This window comes from Panicum virgatum, chromosome 6K, assembly GCF_016808335.1.
Source record: "Panicum virgatum strain AP13 chromosome 6K, P.virgatum_v5, whole genome shotgun sequence".
NCBI classification, from domain to species: domain Eukaryota; kingdom Viridiplantae; phylum Streptophyta; class Magnoliopsida; order Poales; family Poaceae; genus Panicum; species Panicum virgatum.
Window position 1 is genome coordinate 32,348,078 of NC_053141.1, and position 17,671 is coordinate 32,365,748.

Here is a 17,671-nt window from a genome sequence, read left to right on the forward strand (position 1 = left end):
TTAAGGGGCTGAGAGATCTCAAGCACGACTGATTTCGGCATAGCCTCGATTTAATCCACCATCAATTGAACCAGCCATGCATGGCGGCCTGGGAGTCTATTCCTCGCACAAGCGAGTGCCAGTTGATCCATCGCTGAAGCATCCCTCGCCGTTTGCCCCCGCCTCCGCCCGAACGAATACCGTGCCCCAGCCCGGTCCCTAGTCCACCGGTTGTCAAACTACCGCCCCCGGCTGGCGGCGCCCCCGCCGCCGTCCTCCGCCGCCCCGCAACCCACCACCACTGCAGTCTTCCCTACCACCCCCACCCCGAAGGCCCGAACTTCGGCCGCCGCGCGCCTCCTCTGCGGAAGATGAACAACGACGTTCTTCTGCGATAAATAAATTCCTCGTGGCGGTCCGCGCAAGCTCGAAACGCCATCTAGCGAGTCCACGCGTCCACATCGTGGTCCATCGTTCTGTTGCGCCGATGGCGGGCATCGGGCATGCAGCCCGTGCGAGGTGCCGCCGTGAGACCGTGGCGGAGGGGATTGGCGGTAGTGGCAGCGGCGTGGGGAGGAGGGATTGAGAAGCACCATTTGGTGCTAGCGTGTCGGCGGTGAAGCTGTGGCCTTCCTGGGAGACGAGGTCTATCGGGGGCCGGCTAACGGATAAAGTTACAGGAGCAGTGGACGTCTTAGTGTGGGTTGATTGGGCCAATTTTAGTTCACAGCTTGTCTGTTGCTTGTCGGAGCTGCAAGACCAGATGTGTTGGGCTCATTGAGCTCGCAAGCAGATCGAGCTGGTTCGTTAATTTAACGAGCAAAAGTGTCAGCGCAGCTTATTTAGCCAATTACCGCAAAGAGCCATAGCCCGTGTGTCATGCAAATGTTAGGAATTGCACGTGCGACTGACAGATAAATCATCATATAAGCTGGAATAATTTTTTTTTATTTCAAAATAAATTTGACTGAATTATACATGTAGATCTATTTGTTAGGCCGGTTGGGGTGGTTGGGGTTCTGCGCCGTTTTCGTGTTATTTCTATGTATCATTCCGGCTGGGCTCCGTGAGCTCTCAGCCTAGCCACGTCACTGAAAATTTTACTGTCCATTCGATGTTTATCTGACGGTAAAGATTGTAACTTCCCTTCGCTCTGCTCTTTCTTCTACCGCGTACTCCTCTGCTTGTCTGCGTTCGCTTCTTCCTCCCAGCTGCCTGCGCCGTCCCCTTCCTGCTCCCTCACTCCTCCACCACTCCTCTCCCTCTCTTCTCCTCGCGCGGAGCTGCAACGGCGAGGCCGAACAGCGGCCCCGGCGGGTCAGGCGCCGGCTACTCACCTCAGCTTGGCTCCGGCGGAGCGCGCAGCCGTCGTCCTCTCCCTCCCACCCATGGCGGCGCGCAGCCATCCTCCCTCCCTCCCCGGCGCGCTGCCGGCCTGCGTGAGCTCGGCTCCATCCCTCCTCACCGCGCGCTCCCCGGCCATGGCAGCGAGGCCGGCCCTCCCCTCCCCTCCCCGCGCCATCCCCCTCCCTGTTGGCCGTCCACGAGCCGTCCATGACAGAACGGCGCACGGCGAGGCTGGCGCCCAAACGCGGCAGTGGCCCGTGAAGGGCCATGGCGGCGGGAGACCCGCGCGGGGCCATGGCGGCGGCCGCCGTGCTCCGCACCGGAACCCTGCAGCGAGGCAACGCCGAGCTCCGCCTCCACGCGCAGTCAACGAGACCAGCAGCAGCGAATACCTCCGCTTTGGGAGTCCGGCGGCCGGATCCGCCCTAAACCTCGGCGGATCTACGCCTTCCTTGGCCGGATCTGCTTCAGCGCACTCCCCTTTCCTGCAGCCGCCGCCGTCACGCACGCCGGCTTATGGCTGCGGCCGCGGCCGCTGTCAAGCGCGCCGGCTGCGTCCTCCGGCCACCGCCCTCACCCGCGCCGGTTGCGGCCTCCGGCGGCCGTCGTGCCCCGCAGCCGGAGCCTCCCAAGAGTGGCCCCGCGGCTGCTGCCTCACAAGATCCGCTCCATCCCTCGCGGATCCGCCCGCTATCGCGCGCGCTGGTCTGATTCCTGGCTTCCTCCTCAGCGCCTTGTTCGACGTTGTGGTCTTCTTCCTCAGCGGCCTGTCTGCCGTCCGCCATTGCTGTCCGCCCAGAACTCCTGAATCTCAGGTGCGCCCCTCCGTTTTTTACTGGTCATCTCTTCCTGGTCGCCCCCTTTCATTTTGTTCCAAGAAGCAGCCTAGAGACAGTAAACGAGGAGTCCACTTTACTGCAGTAGACGAGAACAAAGGTATGATTCCTCACCAATGCAGGAAGCACTACCTAAAATATGATGTTTCTTCGCAGAGCATTCAGCTATAGATGCTGCAGAATTAGATGCTAAGTTTACTTTTTTTTTGTTTGCTTCTAGATCCTAACCATAGTCACAAAGTTCCTGGGTCGACCGGGTCGAGGAACGGGGTCGAGGGTCGAGGGTCGTCATTTTATAAAATTGTGGTACGAAGGGGGTATACATCTATGGAACGATAAAATATTATGTGGGACGCGACCCTGATTAATCGGGGTCGATATCTTCGGGTCGATAAAGACAAAAACTATATATGTGCTACTAATGAAGAAACTAATCTGCACAAGCATATAAGAAACATATAAAAGAGTATATTTAGACCATGCTACACGTACTCAGCTCATTGTCTAACCAATCCACTGTCCTTAACCTCCTTATCCCAATTAAATCTGGTAGCAATGGGGCTGCGACCCCTTTCAAACCGGGACACGATCCAACCTTGAATGGGACACTAACCCTCTTCGACCCCGACCCTCAAATCGGAACGACGTTCCCGGGTCGAGGGACGAGGCATCGACCCCGAATCCTGTGACTATGATCCTAACAGTAACCTTTAACAGGTTGAAACTAATGGTCAGGTTGTACCTGGGCCTGAATATGAAAGTCCTAACCTGAATGGCTCCATTGGAACCTCCTCTCCTCAGGAGCACCTGACAGGTCATTGTAATCTCACCTCTTTGATTTACAAAAAAAAATGTTGTCACGCACAAAGATCTGAATGCAGTAAAAAGGTTAACTAATATTCAGTAGTACTGGTATTCTGCTTCTACCACCAGCACAGCATTGCTCAAACGAACTACCTTTCCTGCATTTTAGGTACCACTAATACGACATAGACCGTGCCTCTCAGCTAACTATGCTGACCATTTGCTCCTCTCAGTATTAGGTTCCTAAGCCAGAATTCAATTTATGCTTCACTTACTCACTATACTTAAGAAATAGAATGCTATTACAATCACCGATGTTGTATCTTCTTCTAACTAGACCACCTTTTTCTTGTGCACCATAAAGACCACCAAAGCAGATTTGGGAGGTAGTACTCCCATGCTGTTCAAGACATTTACAGGTACTATGAGCTACTTTCTTCAAACTTTATTAATCATATGAGTTCTTGGGCCAGATGTAGTTGATCCAGGCATGCAGCTGTTATTCATTTTATACTTGAAAAATAAAATGAACTACCAAAGGTTATAAGACATAGATACTCTTTCCCATATATGCGCATGATTATTATTTAGTTTAGGAAATGCTCTGGGTAATACGACACAGATATTCTTTCCCATATATGTGCATGATTACTATTAAGTTTAGGAAGCGCTCTGTTGGTCCAGAATTTCTGTATTGCACAAACACAAGTATTGGTTGTATTAATGGTTCCCAGCATGTTTAAACATTTATAGTGCTAAGACACTACATTAGGCCTCCAAATATATTTGCTGCTCATGCTTGCTTCACCCTTCATTTAGTGAAACATTGTCAGGCCTAATTTGTTGTAGTACAGAAAATGTATCTGTAGATGCACAACTAAAACTATATTTTGAGGGACTGATCATGCGGTTTTTTACTCTGCTGAAATATTAGAATGAGATGTCCAGCAACAAAAAAATATGCCCATTGAGATAGCTAAAATAGCATAAGCAATTTTACTTCTCTTTACCAAGCTTTTCTTGCTATGGTCATGTAGTGAATTGATGTAAACACGTGCATATTACGTTTATCCTCAGGGAAATATTTGATATAAACAAAAAAAAATATTTCCTTCAAGGACTGGTTCCTTTTCAGTGATCAACACAAAAATTACAGGTAAGGAATTGCTGGATTCGAGCGCCAAGGTAAATCCCCTCCGCTCCATTCCTTCCTGGCATTTCCTAGGTAAAGTAAGACCATCCCTCCCAATATTTGTTTTAATTCTTCCACTAACAGAGATGCATGGAGCAGTATGCTGAAATCTTTTCGCAAGTTGTCACTGTTCAAAAGTATGGAACAATCCCTTATGAATGATTTGATGATTTTATTTGTCTAGATGAGTACCTGTTCATAATCTAGATATGCATGATTACAGTAAACTTACAATCTGGAAATGTTTCTTTCTTGACAAAATACCTTTATTCAAATTCTTTAGATGAACTAATGGAGCATGCTTATATATTAGAAGAATTGATAACTCGCCAACATTAGGGGCCACTTTCCTTTTGTTTTGCTGCTGGGCTGCCATTGATGGCTTCCATATATTTTCCTAAAAATAACATAGCTTCGTCCCTTTCCTACAATTACTTATTTGATTCATATATTATTTTCCCCTCTCTTTTCATATCCACTAAGGTATGATGAAGATTTTCTAATTTCTGTGTCGGACTACTTGATCAAGTAGTCCATGTTTGCTATACATATGGTGAAATCTTTAAAATAAACTTGGAATGTTGCCTTAAACTCGATTATACCATTCTCACTTCCTTGTTCTTAACCCATTTGCTTGTGAACCTATGCAGAATCAAAGCAAGGAAAAAAAGACTGCCATTCTACTGTATTTGAAAGACTTGATGGTGTCCTGCCCCTCCTGCGCCTACAACACTAGTCCTGTACCTGGCGGCCTCCGATTTTGACTGCCCTGCCTTCTTTTCCCATCTGGTCCGGTGCAGGCAAGGAAGGGGCGTCTCTTGCATCATGGAGTCTCTGGTTCACATTATGTTTCTTCCCCAGCTCCTCCACATGATTCAGATGTTCTCATCATGTGCTGCTTCTGCCCTCCCTCCATTGCAAGGGAAAAAATATGCCGCTGCTTTGGCCCCGTTCCTCATAAGTCAAAAAGGTAACACTCTCGTTCCTTCCATGAAATTTCTCACTGCTCCTGTTCCTGCTTGCCTTCGTACACCATTGGTCAATTTTACTGTTTGTCCACCTTCCCCACGCCAAACATGTACTGATTTGCAAAGTGAAATAATATAAAAACCCAATATTTTAACTCCAGTGTGCTCATTCAGGTCAAGCGCTACACAAGGGTGCATAAATAAGCACTGATTATCTCTAACAAGCAGGTTAGTGCTTCTTCATGTGACTTTAGTTATCGTACAATATAATATCATATATAGCTATCATATATAGCTATTGAATTATATATAGGTATCGCATAAACATAATAACATTAATTTTTTACAGCATGCTAGACTCCTTCGCCCTCCTATAGAGCTTTCAGTGATTCTTTACAGCATGCATACTGTTAATCCAGATTTTATTACTCTCCCCAGGTCTCTAACTTAATTATAGTACTAATATTTCTTGCATTATAATATTACATGATACTATTTATATTATAATATTACAGGACATCTCCACTCCTGTGAATTATGAAGCCCCTTGCAGAAGTCTTTTGTTCCGCTGTAATAACTATATCCACATTTTAGATTTTTATCCTAGACTATGAAGCTGATAGCTACTATCTCAATAAATCTAAAAACTCTTATATTTCGTTGTGACATAACCAGAAAATTCTTATTTGTCCTCTATGGCAATATGAGTCTACTAAATGTACAAATTTTATTATTCAGATAGATAAAGTTGACATGAGCGTGCGCAAATTTATCCTGAAACTTCGATTCCTTGTTCCATATTGTTTAAAGAACATCTAAATGAGAGAATAAATATGTAACAAATGCAACCGCAAGATTACATCTTCTACTACCATAGTAATTACTAAAAAAATTACAAAGAAATTATGCACGCGCGCGTTGCGCGCGCAATGCACTAGTTGTGTACAAAACCGTAAGACGGCGGTGGAGGGCGCATGTTGAACAGCAAGCCGCCTCCCCGAAAGGAAAACGTCATTTTCAGTAAGGCCGTGTTCATGTCTGATCCAAACTGACTTCAGAGTCTCCAATCCCTGTCTTTCGATCTCCCGATCCCGCCACCGGAGGCGATGGCGGCGGCGCCAGTGGTAAGGTTTCCGGTCTTCGGCCTCGTGCGGCTGCTGGGCTTGGCCGCCGCGGCGGGCATCCTTTTCTGGGCCGTCCACTACCGCGGCGGCATGGCCCTGTCCACCGACGAGGAGAGCAAGCTCCCGATTTTCAACGTAAGGATCCTTCGTCCCCTTTCGATTACGCTGCCGCTTTCTCGTTTGCAACCTTGATTAAGTGTTAATCTTAGTCTATCTGTTCTGGGATCCTTTGGTTGACTATTCCAAGAATTGGATCAAGCGGTTTCCATGTGGTCGAGTTCTTGGCTAGGTGATTCTTTCATCTGGTCACGACGAATGTGCAATGTGATGTGGATAGCGGTAGAAAACTTTGAAGGTTTAGAAGGGATCGTTATGTCGGCTGTTTGATTATCGGTGTAGGGTTTTTGGCATAGGAGGAATTTTTAACTGGATCACAGGAAGGGATGGTGAGTTCTTGATAATATTGGGTATTGGCTAATTCATAGAAGAAATTTCCCTATTTACACGATTTTTCTGCAATCTAATCGTGTCTTTGGTACTAATTTAGTGTGCATACACGCCTTTGCCAAAAATAAATAGTTGTACAAATGAATATCATCTCGCTTTAGTTTCGTTTTTTTCCTTTTCTTTCCATGTTAGTACATTGTGGTGTGTTCTGCTTGTTAGAATGTGTAAATTGGAAAATATAAAACTAGGAACATGCTTCTAATTCTTTAGTGATCTGCTAAGGAGGTATTTCAGGATAATAAAATCTCTTCCTCTCTTCCAGGTTCACCCTGTGCTGATGCTAATTGGTTTGGTAGCCTTGAATGGTGAAGGTCAGTACACACCCACTCTTGAGCTGTGAACAATGTCATGGCATATTTTTATGTCATTTCAGTGTATTGTTTCATGATAATGTCATTCACTACAATATCAGCTAATAGATTTCCCAAAATTGATCAAGAGGCTGGCATTATCACATCTTGCATAAGCCATTTCCAATTTTCTTGATACATGTGAAAATTGTGATGCCCACTGGACCAACATGCCAATGTGGGAAGTAGGATGTCTCCGCAACTTGATTCTATGTATGTTTGTTTCACCCAACTCAATACATAATTAGCTAGTATTATTAAGTAAACATACAGAAAAGCAAAACACAAAATATCTACAGTTTACCCCAGTACCTAGTAAGTGACAAATCAAATCAAGGTTCCATATAATCTCCATTAAATCCAAATATTAGGATTGGCCATTTTATGGTTTGTTTGGTAGCCCTCCTATTTTCCCTACCAAAACTGCGGCTGCTCATGCATAGCATTCTGGTACTATATTCAAGAACCTTGTTGATTATAATTCAGTTCAATTATTTGAATTTATGTTGTAGATGTAGAATGAGTCTCTTTGGTACTGCTAGTTGTTACATTTGTGGACACAATTTTTAATTGATTGGTTACTTTTTTATGAATGCAGCTCTTTTGGCCTATAAAACCGTGCCAGGAACCAAAAAATTGAAAAAGCTAGTGCACCTTGCCCTGCAGTTCCTTGCCATGTTTTTGTGTCTAATTGGTCTCTGGGCTGTCTGGAAGTTCCACGATGAAAGAAAAATCGATCACTTATATACACTTCACTCATGGATGGGACTCACTTGCATCATCTTCTTCAGCTTGCAGGTAGACTAAGTGATATGCTTGTGTCCAATTTTCACTTGTATTTCATATTTCACTGAACAGAAAATAAAAAGCCGGTTCACATCAAATTGCTCTCCGCCTTAGTCCTTTTAATTGAATGTCTGCAGTGGGCTACTGGATTTTGGACCTTTTGGTATCCTGGTGGATCAAGAAGTGGCCGTGCATCTCTCCTTCCCTGGCATGTCTTCTTCGGTATATTCATCTATGCTCTTGCTATCGCCACAAGTGTGAGCGGACTCCTAGAGAAGTCGATCTTTATGCAGAGCGCCAAAATGATTGGGCGCTTCTCCACAGAAGCCATGTTTATGAACTCGCTGGGGATGCTACTGCTGGTACTGGGCGCCCTTGTTATTCTTGCCATTGTTAGTCCTGGACCTGGTAAGATTGAGACATACCGAGGCTCTTCAGAATAAGAGGAAGTGATTACAGAGCAGTTTCTTGAGCTGCAATTTTTGCCAGTCACTGAGCATTGCATGTACGTGATGTTGTACCCAGAAGTGTGATTTCGTTCCTCTGACATGGATAGTCAGTGCTGAGGATAACTTCGTAACTATAACGAGGTTCACTTCATTCCAGTAGCATATTTGTGGATCAAGCTGACAGAAATTACAGCCAGACTTCTGTAAACCGAGACTATACTTCGGTTTTATACATTGGGATATAATAAGTAGAGCTATTGTTTTGGATGATCAGAGATTACATTTACCTCAGTTTTAATTGGAAAGTCATGATTGCACCCTTGAAAGTTGAGTTGTTGACACAGACTATGCTCGAATATTTACTGTTTGTTCCAGACTTAGCAAATATTTGGTTAAAAATGAGATATACATAAGTAGGGCATATATGAGCACTGAGAGTTGCTCAAAAATCTGTAGCTTCTAGGTGTTTCGATTCTGATCCTGCATGCCTGCCCTAACAGAATACAAACAAATACAATTTCTTATGCTGCTGTAAAATCAAAGCACACCCGAAAACCCTAGACGCGAATTGCTTCTGCAATTACAATTTCAAACTCAAACAAACACACGCTACATAGTTGATTTGGCAAGCTCGAAAAGTTTCAAAATTGCAGCAATAGGCTATGTTTTCCGATCAACAAATCCTGCACAAGGTACCAAGGCGGTTTCTCCCATATCACTGATCGCCAAAACCTGTTCACGGGAGTAGGACCGAAAGCCCCCAGAATACCCCATTGTGTTACCATGTACAGACCCAGCACAAACGATCACTGATGATCAGACACGGGACATATTTACATAGACAACGCTGACATTAGTTGGACACCACGTTTAACTGGTTAACTTGTAGAAGTCCTAAGAGGATCGCCGAAGTTTAGTTTGGCAATGGTAAAGATGATTAACCCTAACCCTGCAGCTCTATAGAGCGATAGGAAGGAAACAATCCAACATCAGTTGAAATATCCTACTGAAGAAACGCACATGCCATGCTGCACCATGTGAACAAGCCAGTTACTTCCATCAACTCTAAGCACACCATTAACAAGGTGGGCCTTGGTGAACCTGCAGGGGAAAACAAGATTATCAAATGATTCAATGATTAAAACTCAGTGCATGTTGTAAGAGAGCAACATTCTTGACAGAACCAAGAAAAACTAAACAGAACCAGCCATGAGGAATTGAGGATTAATTGCTAATATTTCTTACCACAACCAGCACAGTTTTACGCCTTTACCAACAAATAAGAAAATATATTTCATCTAGTTATTATAAACTTATAATTAGATCAGCAACATAGCAAATATGCCTCAAGCAACCAGTACAGCATTATTAGCAAAAACAAACAAGTCAGGTAACAAAAATGAAGTAGAAGAATACATGGATGTTTCAAGCAAGTAGATCTAACTCTTTCAAAGTTCCAACAGAATAAGATTATTGACTAGATTGCAAAGTAACTTTGGAAATCCACAGTAGTTGGCAAGGAATATGCTTATATCAATTGTCAATAAAAGACCTTCAGAAATATTTGAAGTTTGTTCCTTGTATTGAAGACTTGCATGGTTGCCGCAGATTGGACACACTGATTATGTTCTCAAACTGCTAAAGCTATTTCCTAACCCACTTGTCATCTTAAGTCACGAAAGGCATGACAAAACAGCTATATCATTTTTCACAGACCTTGCATATGCATTGTTTAGCGGAACTTATGGGCAGGGCAAAAAATTAAGACCACCATAAGAAGGCTTTGGTTCTTGTGAGGTTCAGTTGATGAAAAGTTAACTTTTGAAAACAGTGAAGTCAATCTCTAGGAGCATGTGCATAATTGTCCAGATAACATGGACCATTGACAAATTGCCATTATTGTACAGTCATTTTCAGCCTGAACTGTTACAGAAAAGGACATAACAGAAGGATAGTGTCTTTATCAAAAATTACTAGCATAGCAATATTACTGATTTATCATACCTAGGTAAACATAACTGTTAGCAAGGCAATTAGGGTTATGATTAGCAGGCCCTGTTGGGCCTTGGGTGGCCGGCGCCCAGCCTCCCTGGCTGGGGGCGCCGCCCCCTCCTGTGTTTGGTAGATGGCGGCAGGGTCCCCTCATGGTGGTGTTTCTATAAACCATCTAGGGTTCCCTGCCTATATATGTAACCCATTGGGCACCTCTATCAATCAATCCAATCATTCCCCGCAATATACATTGCTTACAATAACGATGTCCTAATAATATGTTTTCTTCCAGCTTTCAGGGGGCGCAATAATAATGTCAAAAACTATTGCGGATGTTTTCTCAAACTGCTACTGTTTGATCGAGTAAGTGTACAACTTCGATCCACATAATACTACATTTAAAATGGAAAAAGCCAGATTGCATTATGTACTTATAACTTAAAATGTAAGCATTACAATGCATATTAGAGGAAAGAAGTCCCCTTCCCCTTTTGCTTACCATCAACACAAAACATTACAATGGCATGCAACTGGAAATAACAATTTGAGTAAACTGCAAGGAAGTGCAACTGTCAGGCATCAGCAAATAATTTCAAACATCGAGCCAAATCAAGAAAAGTTCCAGACAAAACAAAGGCCAAATTATAAACCATATGCTCTTAGTATTTTCTACAAAGCTGAACCCTACAAAATTTAGCACAAGTGGTGGATGAATGCAAACTTAGCATAATTCACTGGATAGTACATGGTGCAATATAACGCAGCTTCCAGTAATACTAATAGTTTTGGTAATTTTCGTCCTTGATTTAGTTGACAGGAAAAAAACGCCAGTTAGATGCTTTACTGTAATGACATAACCTAGAAATTGTCAAATGAAAATACCTTGTGTTGATGGGTGACAAGTTAATGCTCCTTGGCAACCATTGTTTCGTTGGCCTCTGCTCCTCCAACTCTGCACTTGCGCTTCTTTGAACCAGTTACAGCTTTTGCAGATGGGTTGGCGGATGTCCCAACTACTGGTACAATGCTGTGTCCTTGAACACCTAATGACGGAGATTCATCTAGTGACATAGGTGTTACAGGATCTAGTTCACCTGCAGAGAGGTAAAACAACATTTAGCACTTCGCTTGAGAAGGCTGTAGTCATGCTCTAACATTAGAAAAGGCATATCTAGCATATACAAATGGAGTTGTACCATATGCTGCATATGCAACAGGGCGTGTAAACTCTATAGGAGTAAAAGTAGTTGGGATGCTTCTAGAAGATTTGATGGCAGTGATGAGATGCTTCTTTGACCTAATAATTCCAATCATACAAGAGTTATCTGTAGCTGCAACACCAATTGAACTATTAGCTAGATGATGACAAGGCAAAAGATTCATTGGCACTTGATTTTTAATCATGATCAAAGGGAACATAAGACACCTAAGATTGACTTGATCGCAGCACGAGCTGCATTCTGCTCCGCGTCCTTCTTGTTGGATGCAGATTCACCGTTATAGATATTCCCATTAAACACCACAGAAGCAACAAACATGGTGAAGGGCTTTTCGAGACGAACTATAGAGTAAGTGGGACGAGTGGTTTTTGTCTTGACAGCAAATTCATAGAGAATTGATTTGCAGAACACCGCATCCTAAACAGAAAAAAAAGAGCATGTATACATTAGATCTACAAGGATTGAAAATTATAAATATATAGATTGCAACCCCCACTAACATATCGAGCATATATCATAAAAGAGATATTTTCTTTTCTTTTTTCTCTGAGAGAGAGAGAGAGGTACGAGGCAACACACCCCAAACACCACACCTCTGTTTTCAAGGCATCGCCTAGGCGACAAGGCGGTGGCGGCTCGCCTTGCTTAAGGTCTCGCCTTAGCCCGCCTTAGCCCGCCTAGGCGTCGCCTAGGCAATAAGGCGGTGGTGGATCGCCTCGCCTCGCCTTACCGCTTTAAAAACATAGCACCACACCTGCACCACAGGCCACACAAAAACACACATGTGCGTCCAGTACACAACCTAGAAACTTATTGGAGGCATCTCCAAGCAACCACAGAGCATGGGCACATGCTTCCCCACTGAAAAATGACCTGAGTGCATGCACACTTCTAAATATGGTGCCAGCGCCTATTATAGGACTTGAACACAGTGTACTGACAAAATATGCAATCTTAGACAGCTGATCACAGGCCAGCTCCAGCTTACAAGAAATTCTGTTTGTGAGCACATTAATATACAACAAAAGGAAAATGAGAGTTCCAAAATCAAACAGGAAAAGAAGTAACCTGAGGTTACTATCTTACAATAATACGTTCAGTATGGACTATGGATAAGCAAATTCCTTAATTTTAGTGGGGCGGCGAATTTGGATACGCACAGCCACCGATGTGGGTAGTGCTGTGTGAGATAGCCAAGGATGCCAAGCTTTGAGTTCTCAGGTGTGTTGACTTTAGGAGCACTAGTGCAGTTATGTGCATCTTTTGTTGGTTTTCGTTTCAGTGGCACCGTTACCCCAACTTAGTACCCGGAACAGCTTTCGTGTTTGTTTAGGAAAAAGAAAAGGATAAGCAGAGAAGTATGCGCATAAGTGTTAAGCCACAAGGAAGCAATGAGGAAACTTGTCAACTGTTTCTTCAGATAAGTTAGGTATATCAGAAACTCCACAATCATTGATGCTGTCATTTCTGATACCCACAAGTCATCCAGCTATTACATTAACCCCATGAATCAATGCAATGAGAGGAAACAGAGCAAAAGTGTAGTTACATCAGAAATTTAACTATCACCACAGGGAGCAGCTTCAAAAGTTATACCTGATCAATAAGCCCATACACCTCTTTAACATCACCCTCTCCAATTGCTGCCAAGATCTCATAAGCCACTCTTGCAGCATCCTGCTCTGCTTCCTTCTTGCGACTGAAACTACCAGTTGATGAAAACTGCTTACCTCCCACTTCCACTGTGCATTTATACTTAGGTTGATGATATTCACCCTCAAACTCAACCTTGTAGACTGGCATCTTCTTATATGTTTGCACACAAAACTCTTGCAAGCGGTTTTTATGCATATATTTCTCTGTGCAACACAAAACCATCAATCCATAAAATACAAGAACAGTTAGATAATTTCATTCTTCAGGACAAGTTTACCAACAGAAATTATACAGGCAGATTGAGATATTTCAGATCAATCTATATAAACTAAAAGCAAGACAATTCTTATAATTTATTTGTTCAGCCATAGACAAGATCAGATTTATGCAAAATGATACTGGGTTAGTCAACCATACAAAAAAAAACGCAAAAGCAATCATATAAGTTGAATAAATCTGTGTAAATTATTAGCGGCTAAGTGTTTGACCCAAAACCTCTTTTCATTTTTGACAACACTGCAAAGAAATTGAAATGTAAACTGTAAAACGAAGGACAATGAAGCATAACAGAAAAGTTCTCAAGAAAATCATAAACCATGCATGCATCCATTCGACCTAGTCTTCTCTGCCATTTTTGAATTCACAAGAAAAAAGGATCACACTCTGGCACTGCATGTTGTAGGCTTGGGCCCTAGCCCATTGCAGCAATACAATGGCAGCAGTAGGTGCAGTAGGTGAGCTGATAGGAGCAACAAAATGCTGTCAGATGTCTAATTGGTTATCAAGCAGGTGAGCAGCAACAACAGGCAGTCAGTGCTACCCAGACACCTGAGTTCTAATATTTTTGCTAACTTGGATTCTAAATGATATTTATGAGCTGAATCAGATACCAGAGCCCAAGTCAGATTCTTACAGAGTGCCTGGAATATAGGTAACACAGACAGGCGAGGAAGATGTCCGTGGCTTGGACAAGGACAGTAGCTTATGCAATAGTTTAGAAGGGTCCAGACAGATTGAGGTAGAGTTAGTGATTGTATCCAGTAAAAATAAAATTGATAAATGGTAGTTTGAGATAAATTTAGAAAAGTGAAGAGATGAAGAACATCTCATAGGAGGCTTGCTATACTCTAAAATTGGGCAGTGTATGCAAATTTTATTCAAAAGAAACATCTCTCACACTGTTTCTTATGTCCCGGCCCCTTCAGTTCCCTCATCTCAACCAATGACTATCTCTACCTTCTAACACCTTAATCCCGTTCAGGACATGCTGTTTGAGATGGCCCACCTTCATGCACACCAACTTCACATCAACCTATGACCATCAAATCTGATGCATGCCATCAGTAAAACTATGGCCACTGAAAATGTTAGAAGTATTTGAAAATTAAAAAATAGACCTAGACTTAAGCGGAATTACACAAAGCAGGACTTCAACTCAAGTTTGACTCCATAGGGTTAAAAATACAATTGCACTCAGGATGGATACAGTTAAACAACGATGATGAGACAGTATCACACAATCAGGCAGTGGCGCAGTGCATGTCAGTGAAGGGAAACGGGGCCTTCTGCACAGCTACAGGGAACCCAGGCCAATGACCATTTGCCAGTCTTACCCCAAACCAGTCTAAGGACTAATACTTGATGAAGGACAAGTACTGTTAAATTATGTCACCACCCACGCTAACATACAATATTAACCTGCCGTTGCAGAAATCAGCATTCCATAAAAGATTCACAGTACTAAGAATTCAGAACATAGACACCTATTTACCAGTAAAAGGAGAATACACTAAAATAACTTGTTACAACCCAAAATGAACCAACCCTAACAAAACGTAAGCAAAATCACACAAACCTACTCATGGAAATGCACATACCTAACTCCATAAAACATTTACCACAACGATAGGTAACAGCAAAGAAACAAGCGCCGAATTCACTAGATGACTCACAGACCGCCACGGAGCTAACAAAGGAAGAGAAACACGAGGAATCAAATCATGCGCAAAAGGAATCAACAGAAATGCTGTGCAATCCACATAGACCGGCACTAGATCCTAATCGTAGCATGAGCTCCCCAAAAGCTCACAAGATCCATTGAATCCAGAGCTCTCACAATACCAATCGAAATCGACTACGCTGACAAACATCCCAAGCATTCCTTCATATCCCACACAACACCTCTCAAGGGGGAAGAACCCTGTAATGACCTCACAAATTGCTCTCCCCCCCCCCCCCCCCCCCGCCCCAGGCCCCCACCCAAAAAAAAATCCCCAACGCACACTCGGCTCACCTCGTGCTCTTCCGTCAGCAACTCAGCATACCCGCCAGGCCTCGATCCAGTACCTGCAAGATCCTCGCTCAAGCCCATAACCTGCCTCGCGAGAGGTGTGATCTACGCTCAGGAGCGAGGACACCCCGGGCCAGGTGCTCGACCAAACGTCCTCCTACCTCGCGAGGCAAACACGCCTCCGGCCTCCCCAAACCATCGCGAACGAAGAACGGACAACGGGAGGGAGAGTGCGAAGAGGGGGAGGGCGCTCACCCAGGATGGCTGGAGACGGGACGGCGGCGGCCTCGGTGGGGACGGTCGCGGTGGCCTCCATCTCGGTGGCGGTGGCGGTCGCGGTAGCCGCCATGTCGGTGGCGTTGGCGTGGATTGCTCTGAGCCACTAAAAAATATGGTCTTTACCCAAATACACTAAGATTGTATGGGCATTTGCCGCAACACATCGCCGTTGCCCTCCGTCTCCCTCGCCTCACTGCCGCCGCGCCTCCATCCTCTTCCTCCTGCTCGCAATACCCGCGAGTGCGACTGCTGCCGGCGGTAAGGAGGAGGAGCCCGCCGCCCCTTCCTGCTGCCGCCGCCGCCCTTCCCTGACGCCGCCGCGCCTCCTTCCGCCTACCGCCACGCCTCCATCCTCCTCCTATTGCCAGCAGTGCGGGCGGGGCGCGGGGGCTCCGCGGTCAGGTGCGGCCGCCGCGGCTGGGCACTCGTCGGTGGCGGGCGGAGATGGGGCAGCGGCCGGCGGAGATGGGGACTGGCCGACGGAGTCGAGCCTGTCGGATGCGGCTGACGCGCCGGCCTCGAGCGCGCCAGGGAGCGCCTCGGCGGCGCGCGCGGCGGCGGCCCGGAGCGCGGCTGTCTCGAGGCGGAGGCCGGAGCCGAGGTCCTCGAGGTCGCGGCGATAGCCTCCCAGCACCGACTCCGACCGCGTGGCGAACGTCTTCACCAGGCGGAGGCCCGGCGGCAGCAGCTCGGCGAGCTCGGGCGGCGGAGGCCCCGCGACAGCGGCTCAGGCGCGGAGCCCGGCGGCAGAGGCCCGGCGATAGCGGCTCTGGCGCGGAGGCCTGCGGTGCTCACGCCCGTCGGCTCGGGCGCGGAGCTGGGCGGCGGAGGTCCGGCGAGCTCGGGTGCGAAGGCCCGGCGGCAGCAGCTCAGTAGCTCGGCTCTGCGTGAAGATAAGGCTGGGGAGGAGAAGATAACGATGGAGAGGAACGGAGGTCCACGGCGGTGTCATGTGGCAAATGGGCATTCAATTTCAGTGTCTATGAGCAAAAATGGTTTTTAGTGGCCCAGAGCAAAAGTCACCCTTCAATGGTGTCCCCTAGCAAATTTTCCCCTTTCTATACGGAGTAGCTCTCCCAGCACGACCAGCAGCACTCGGAACGGATCTCTTTAACCCGTGTGTTATTATAAAAGTTCTTTTTATCTAAGCTATTATAATTCTTCAATTTTTATAAATGTGGCATTACAATTCCGTTATTACAAAATATGACATTATAATTGTTGATCTTCCTGTTTTATGCTCTTTTCTACATATTTCAGCTGCTCGAACCCACCATCAAGTACGTATGCGGGCCGAGCAAGCGACAGCGTTAAACATCACCCATTCTCTTAAGCTCCGGCGCCCCTCTTACCCGCCGCTCTTTTCTCTGTTCCTTACCCGCGCCCAACCCTAGCGTCGCCATCGCTCGCCTATCTTATCCGCCGCTCTTTTCTCCCTCTCTATTCCCCACTTGCGCCCTACCCTAGCATTGCCATCCCCCACCCGACACCTCTCATACCCGTCACTCTATTCTCCCTCTTCGTTCCCCACCCGCGCCCAACCCTAGCATTGTCATCGCTAGAACGCCCACCCTGCAGGAGCCCCGCGCGCCCGCCCCTACAAGAGCACACCCACTTGGGGAAGGGTAAGGCTCACACAGTTGACGCCCGACTACAATTGAGCCACTTGGCCCCTTGTTGAGTCAATGATGAATCCGGCCCGGTGGGGTTGCCCCAGGGCCAATAAATTAAAGTTGCCCGGATTCCAACAGTTTTTAGCCACATCCACTCTGAGAAAAGCTCAATCTCTCTAAAAGACTAGTCAAAAATAAGGGAAAAGTGGCTATTTCTTTTAAGATGGCTTCCTCCTCCCAAACTAAGCAAGATGACATTATTCAAGGCTTGCATGGGCG

At 45.5% G+C, this 17,671-nt stretch overlaps 2 protein-coding genes across 46 annotated transcripts; one reads left to right on the plus strand and one right to left on the minus strand.

Moving 5' to 3' along the window:
• Nucleotides 1–1,038: 1,038 nt before the first annotated feature.
• On the plus strand, nt 1,039–8,640 carry LOC120712218 (probable transmembrane ascorbate ferrireductase 2). Of its 41 annotated transcripts, XR_005690766.1 has the most exons (10): nt 1,043–2,141; nt 2,880–2,976; nt 3,075–3,135; nt 3,331–3,385; nt 3,901–3,964; nt 4,144–4,151; nt 4,243–4,295; nt 4,809–5,128; nt 5,301–5,354; nt 5,642–5,866. XR_005690766.1 is itself a non-coding variant. In XM_039997961.1 (9 exons), exons 6-9 carry the CDS (start codon nt 6,233–6,235, stop codon nt 8,334–8,336), a joined length of 708 nt encoding a protein of 235 aa, XP_039853895.1. In that variant the 5' UTR covers nt 2,983–3,135; nt 3,331–3,385; nt 4,123–4,191; nt 4,809–5,128; nt 5,301–5,354; nt 5,642–6,232; the 3' UTR covers nt 8,337–8,640. The 41 variants fall into 41 exon arrangements, 26 of the variants coding, with proteins under 26 accessions (XP_039853885.1, XP_039853889.1, XP_039853893.1 ...); XR_005690764.1 differs by lacking the exon at nt 3,901–3,964 and having other exon boundaries at nt 1,042–2,141; nt 4,123–4,151; XR_005690765.1 differs by lacking the exon at nt 4,243–4,295 and having other exon boundaries at nt 4,144–4,191.
• Nucleotides 8,641–8,780: 140 nt separating this feature from the next.
• Nucleotides 8,781–15,902, minus strand: LOC120712222 (double-stranded RNA-binding protein 4-like). 5 transcript variants are annotated; one of them, XR_005690780.1, is made up of 7 exons: nt 15,756–15,902; nt 13,151–13,413; nt 11,761–11,971; nt 11,531–11,665; nt 11,217–11,428; nt 10,834–10,887; nt 8,781–9,443 (listed from the first exon to the last, which is right to left on the minus strand). XR_005690780.1 is itself a non-coding variant. In XM_039997968.1 (6 exons), exons 1-5 carry the CDS (start codon nt 15,847–15,849, stop codon nt 11,238–11,240), a joined length of 894 nt encoding a protein of 297 aa, XP_039853902.1. In that variant the 5' UTR covers nt 15,850–15,902; the 3' UTR covers nt 8,781–9,443; nt 11,217–11,237. The 5 variants fall into 5 exon arrangements, 4 of the variants coding, with proteins under 4 accessions (XP_039853902.1, XP_039853901.1, XP_039853903.1 ...); XM_039997968.1 differs by lacking the exon at nt 10,834–10,887; XM_039997967.1 differs by having other exon boundaries at nt 8,784–11,018.
• Between the last annotated feature and the right edge of the window lie 1,769 nt (nt 15,903–17,671).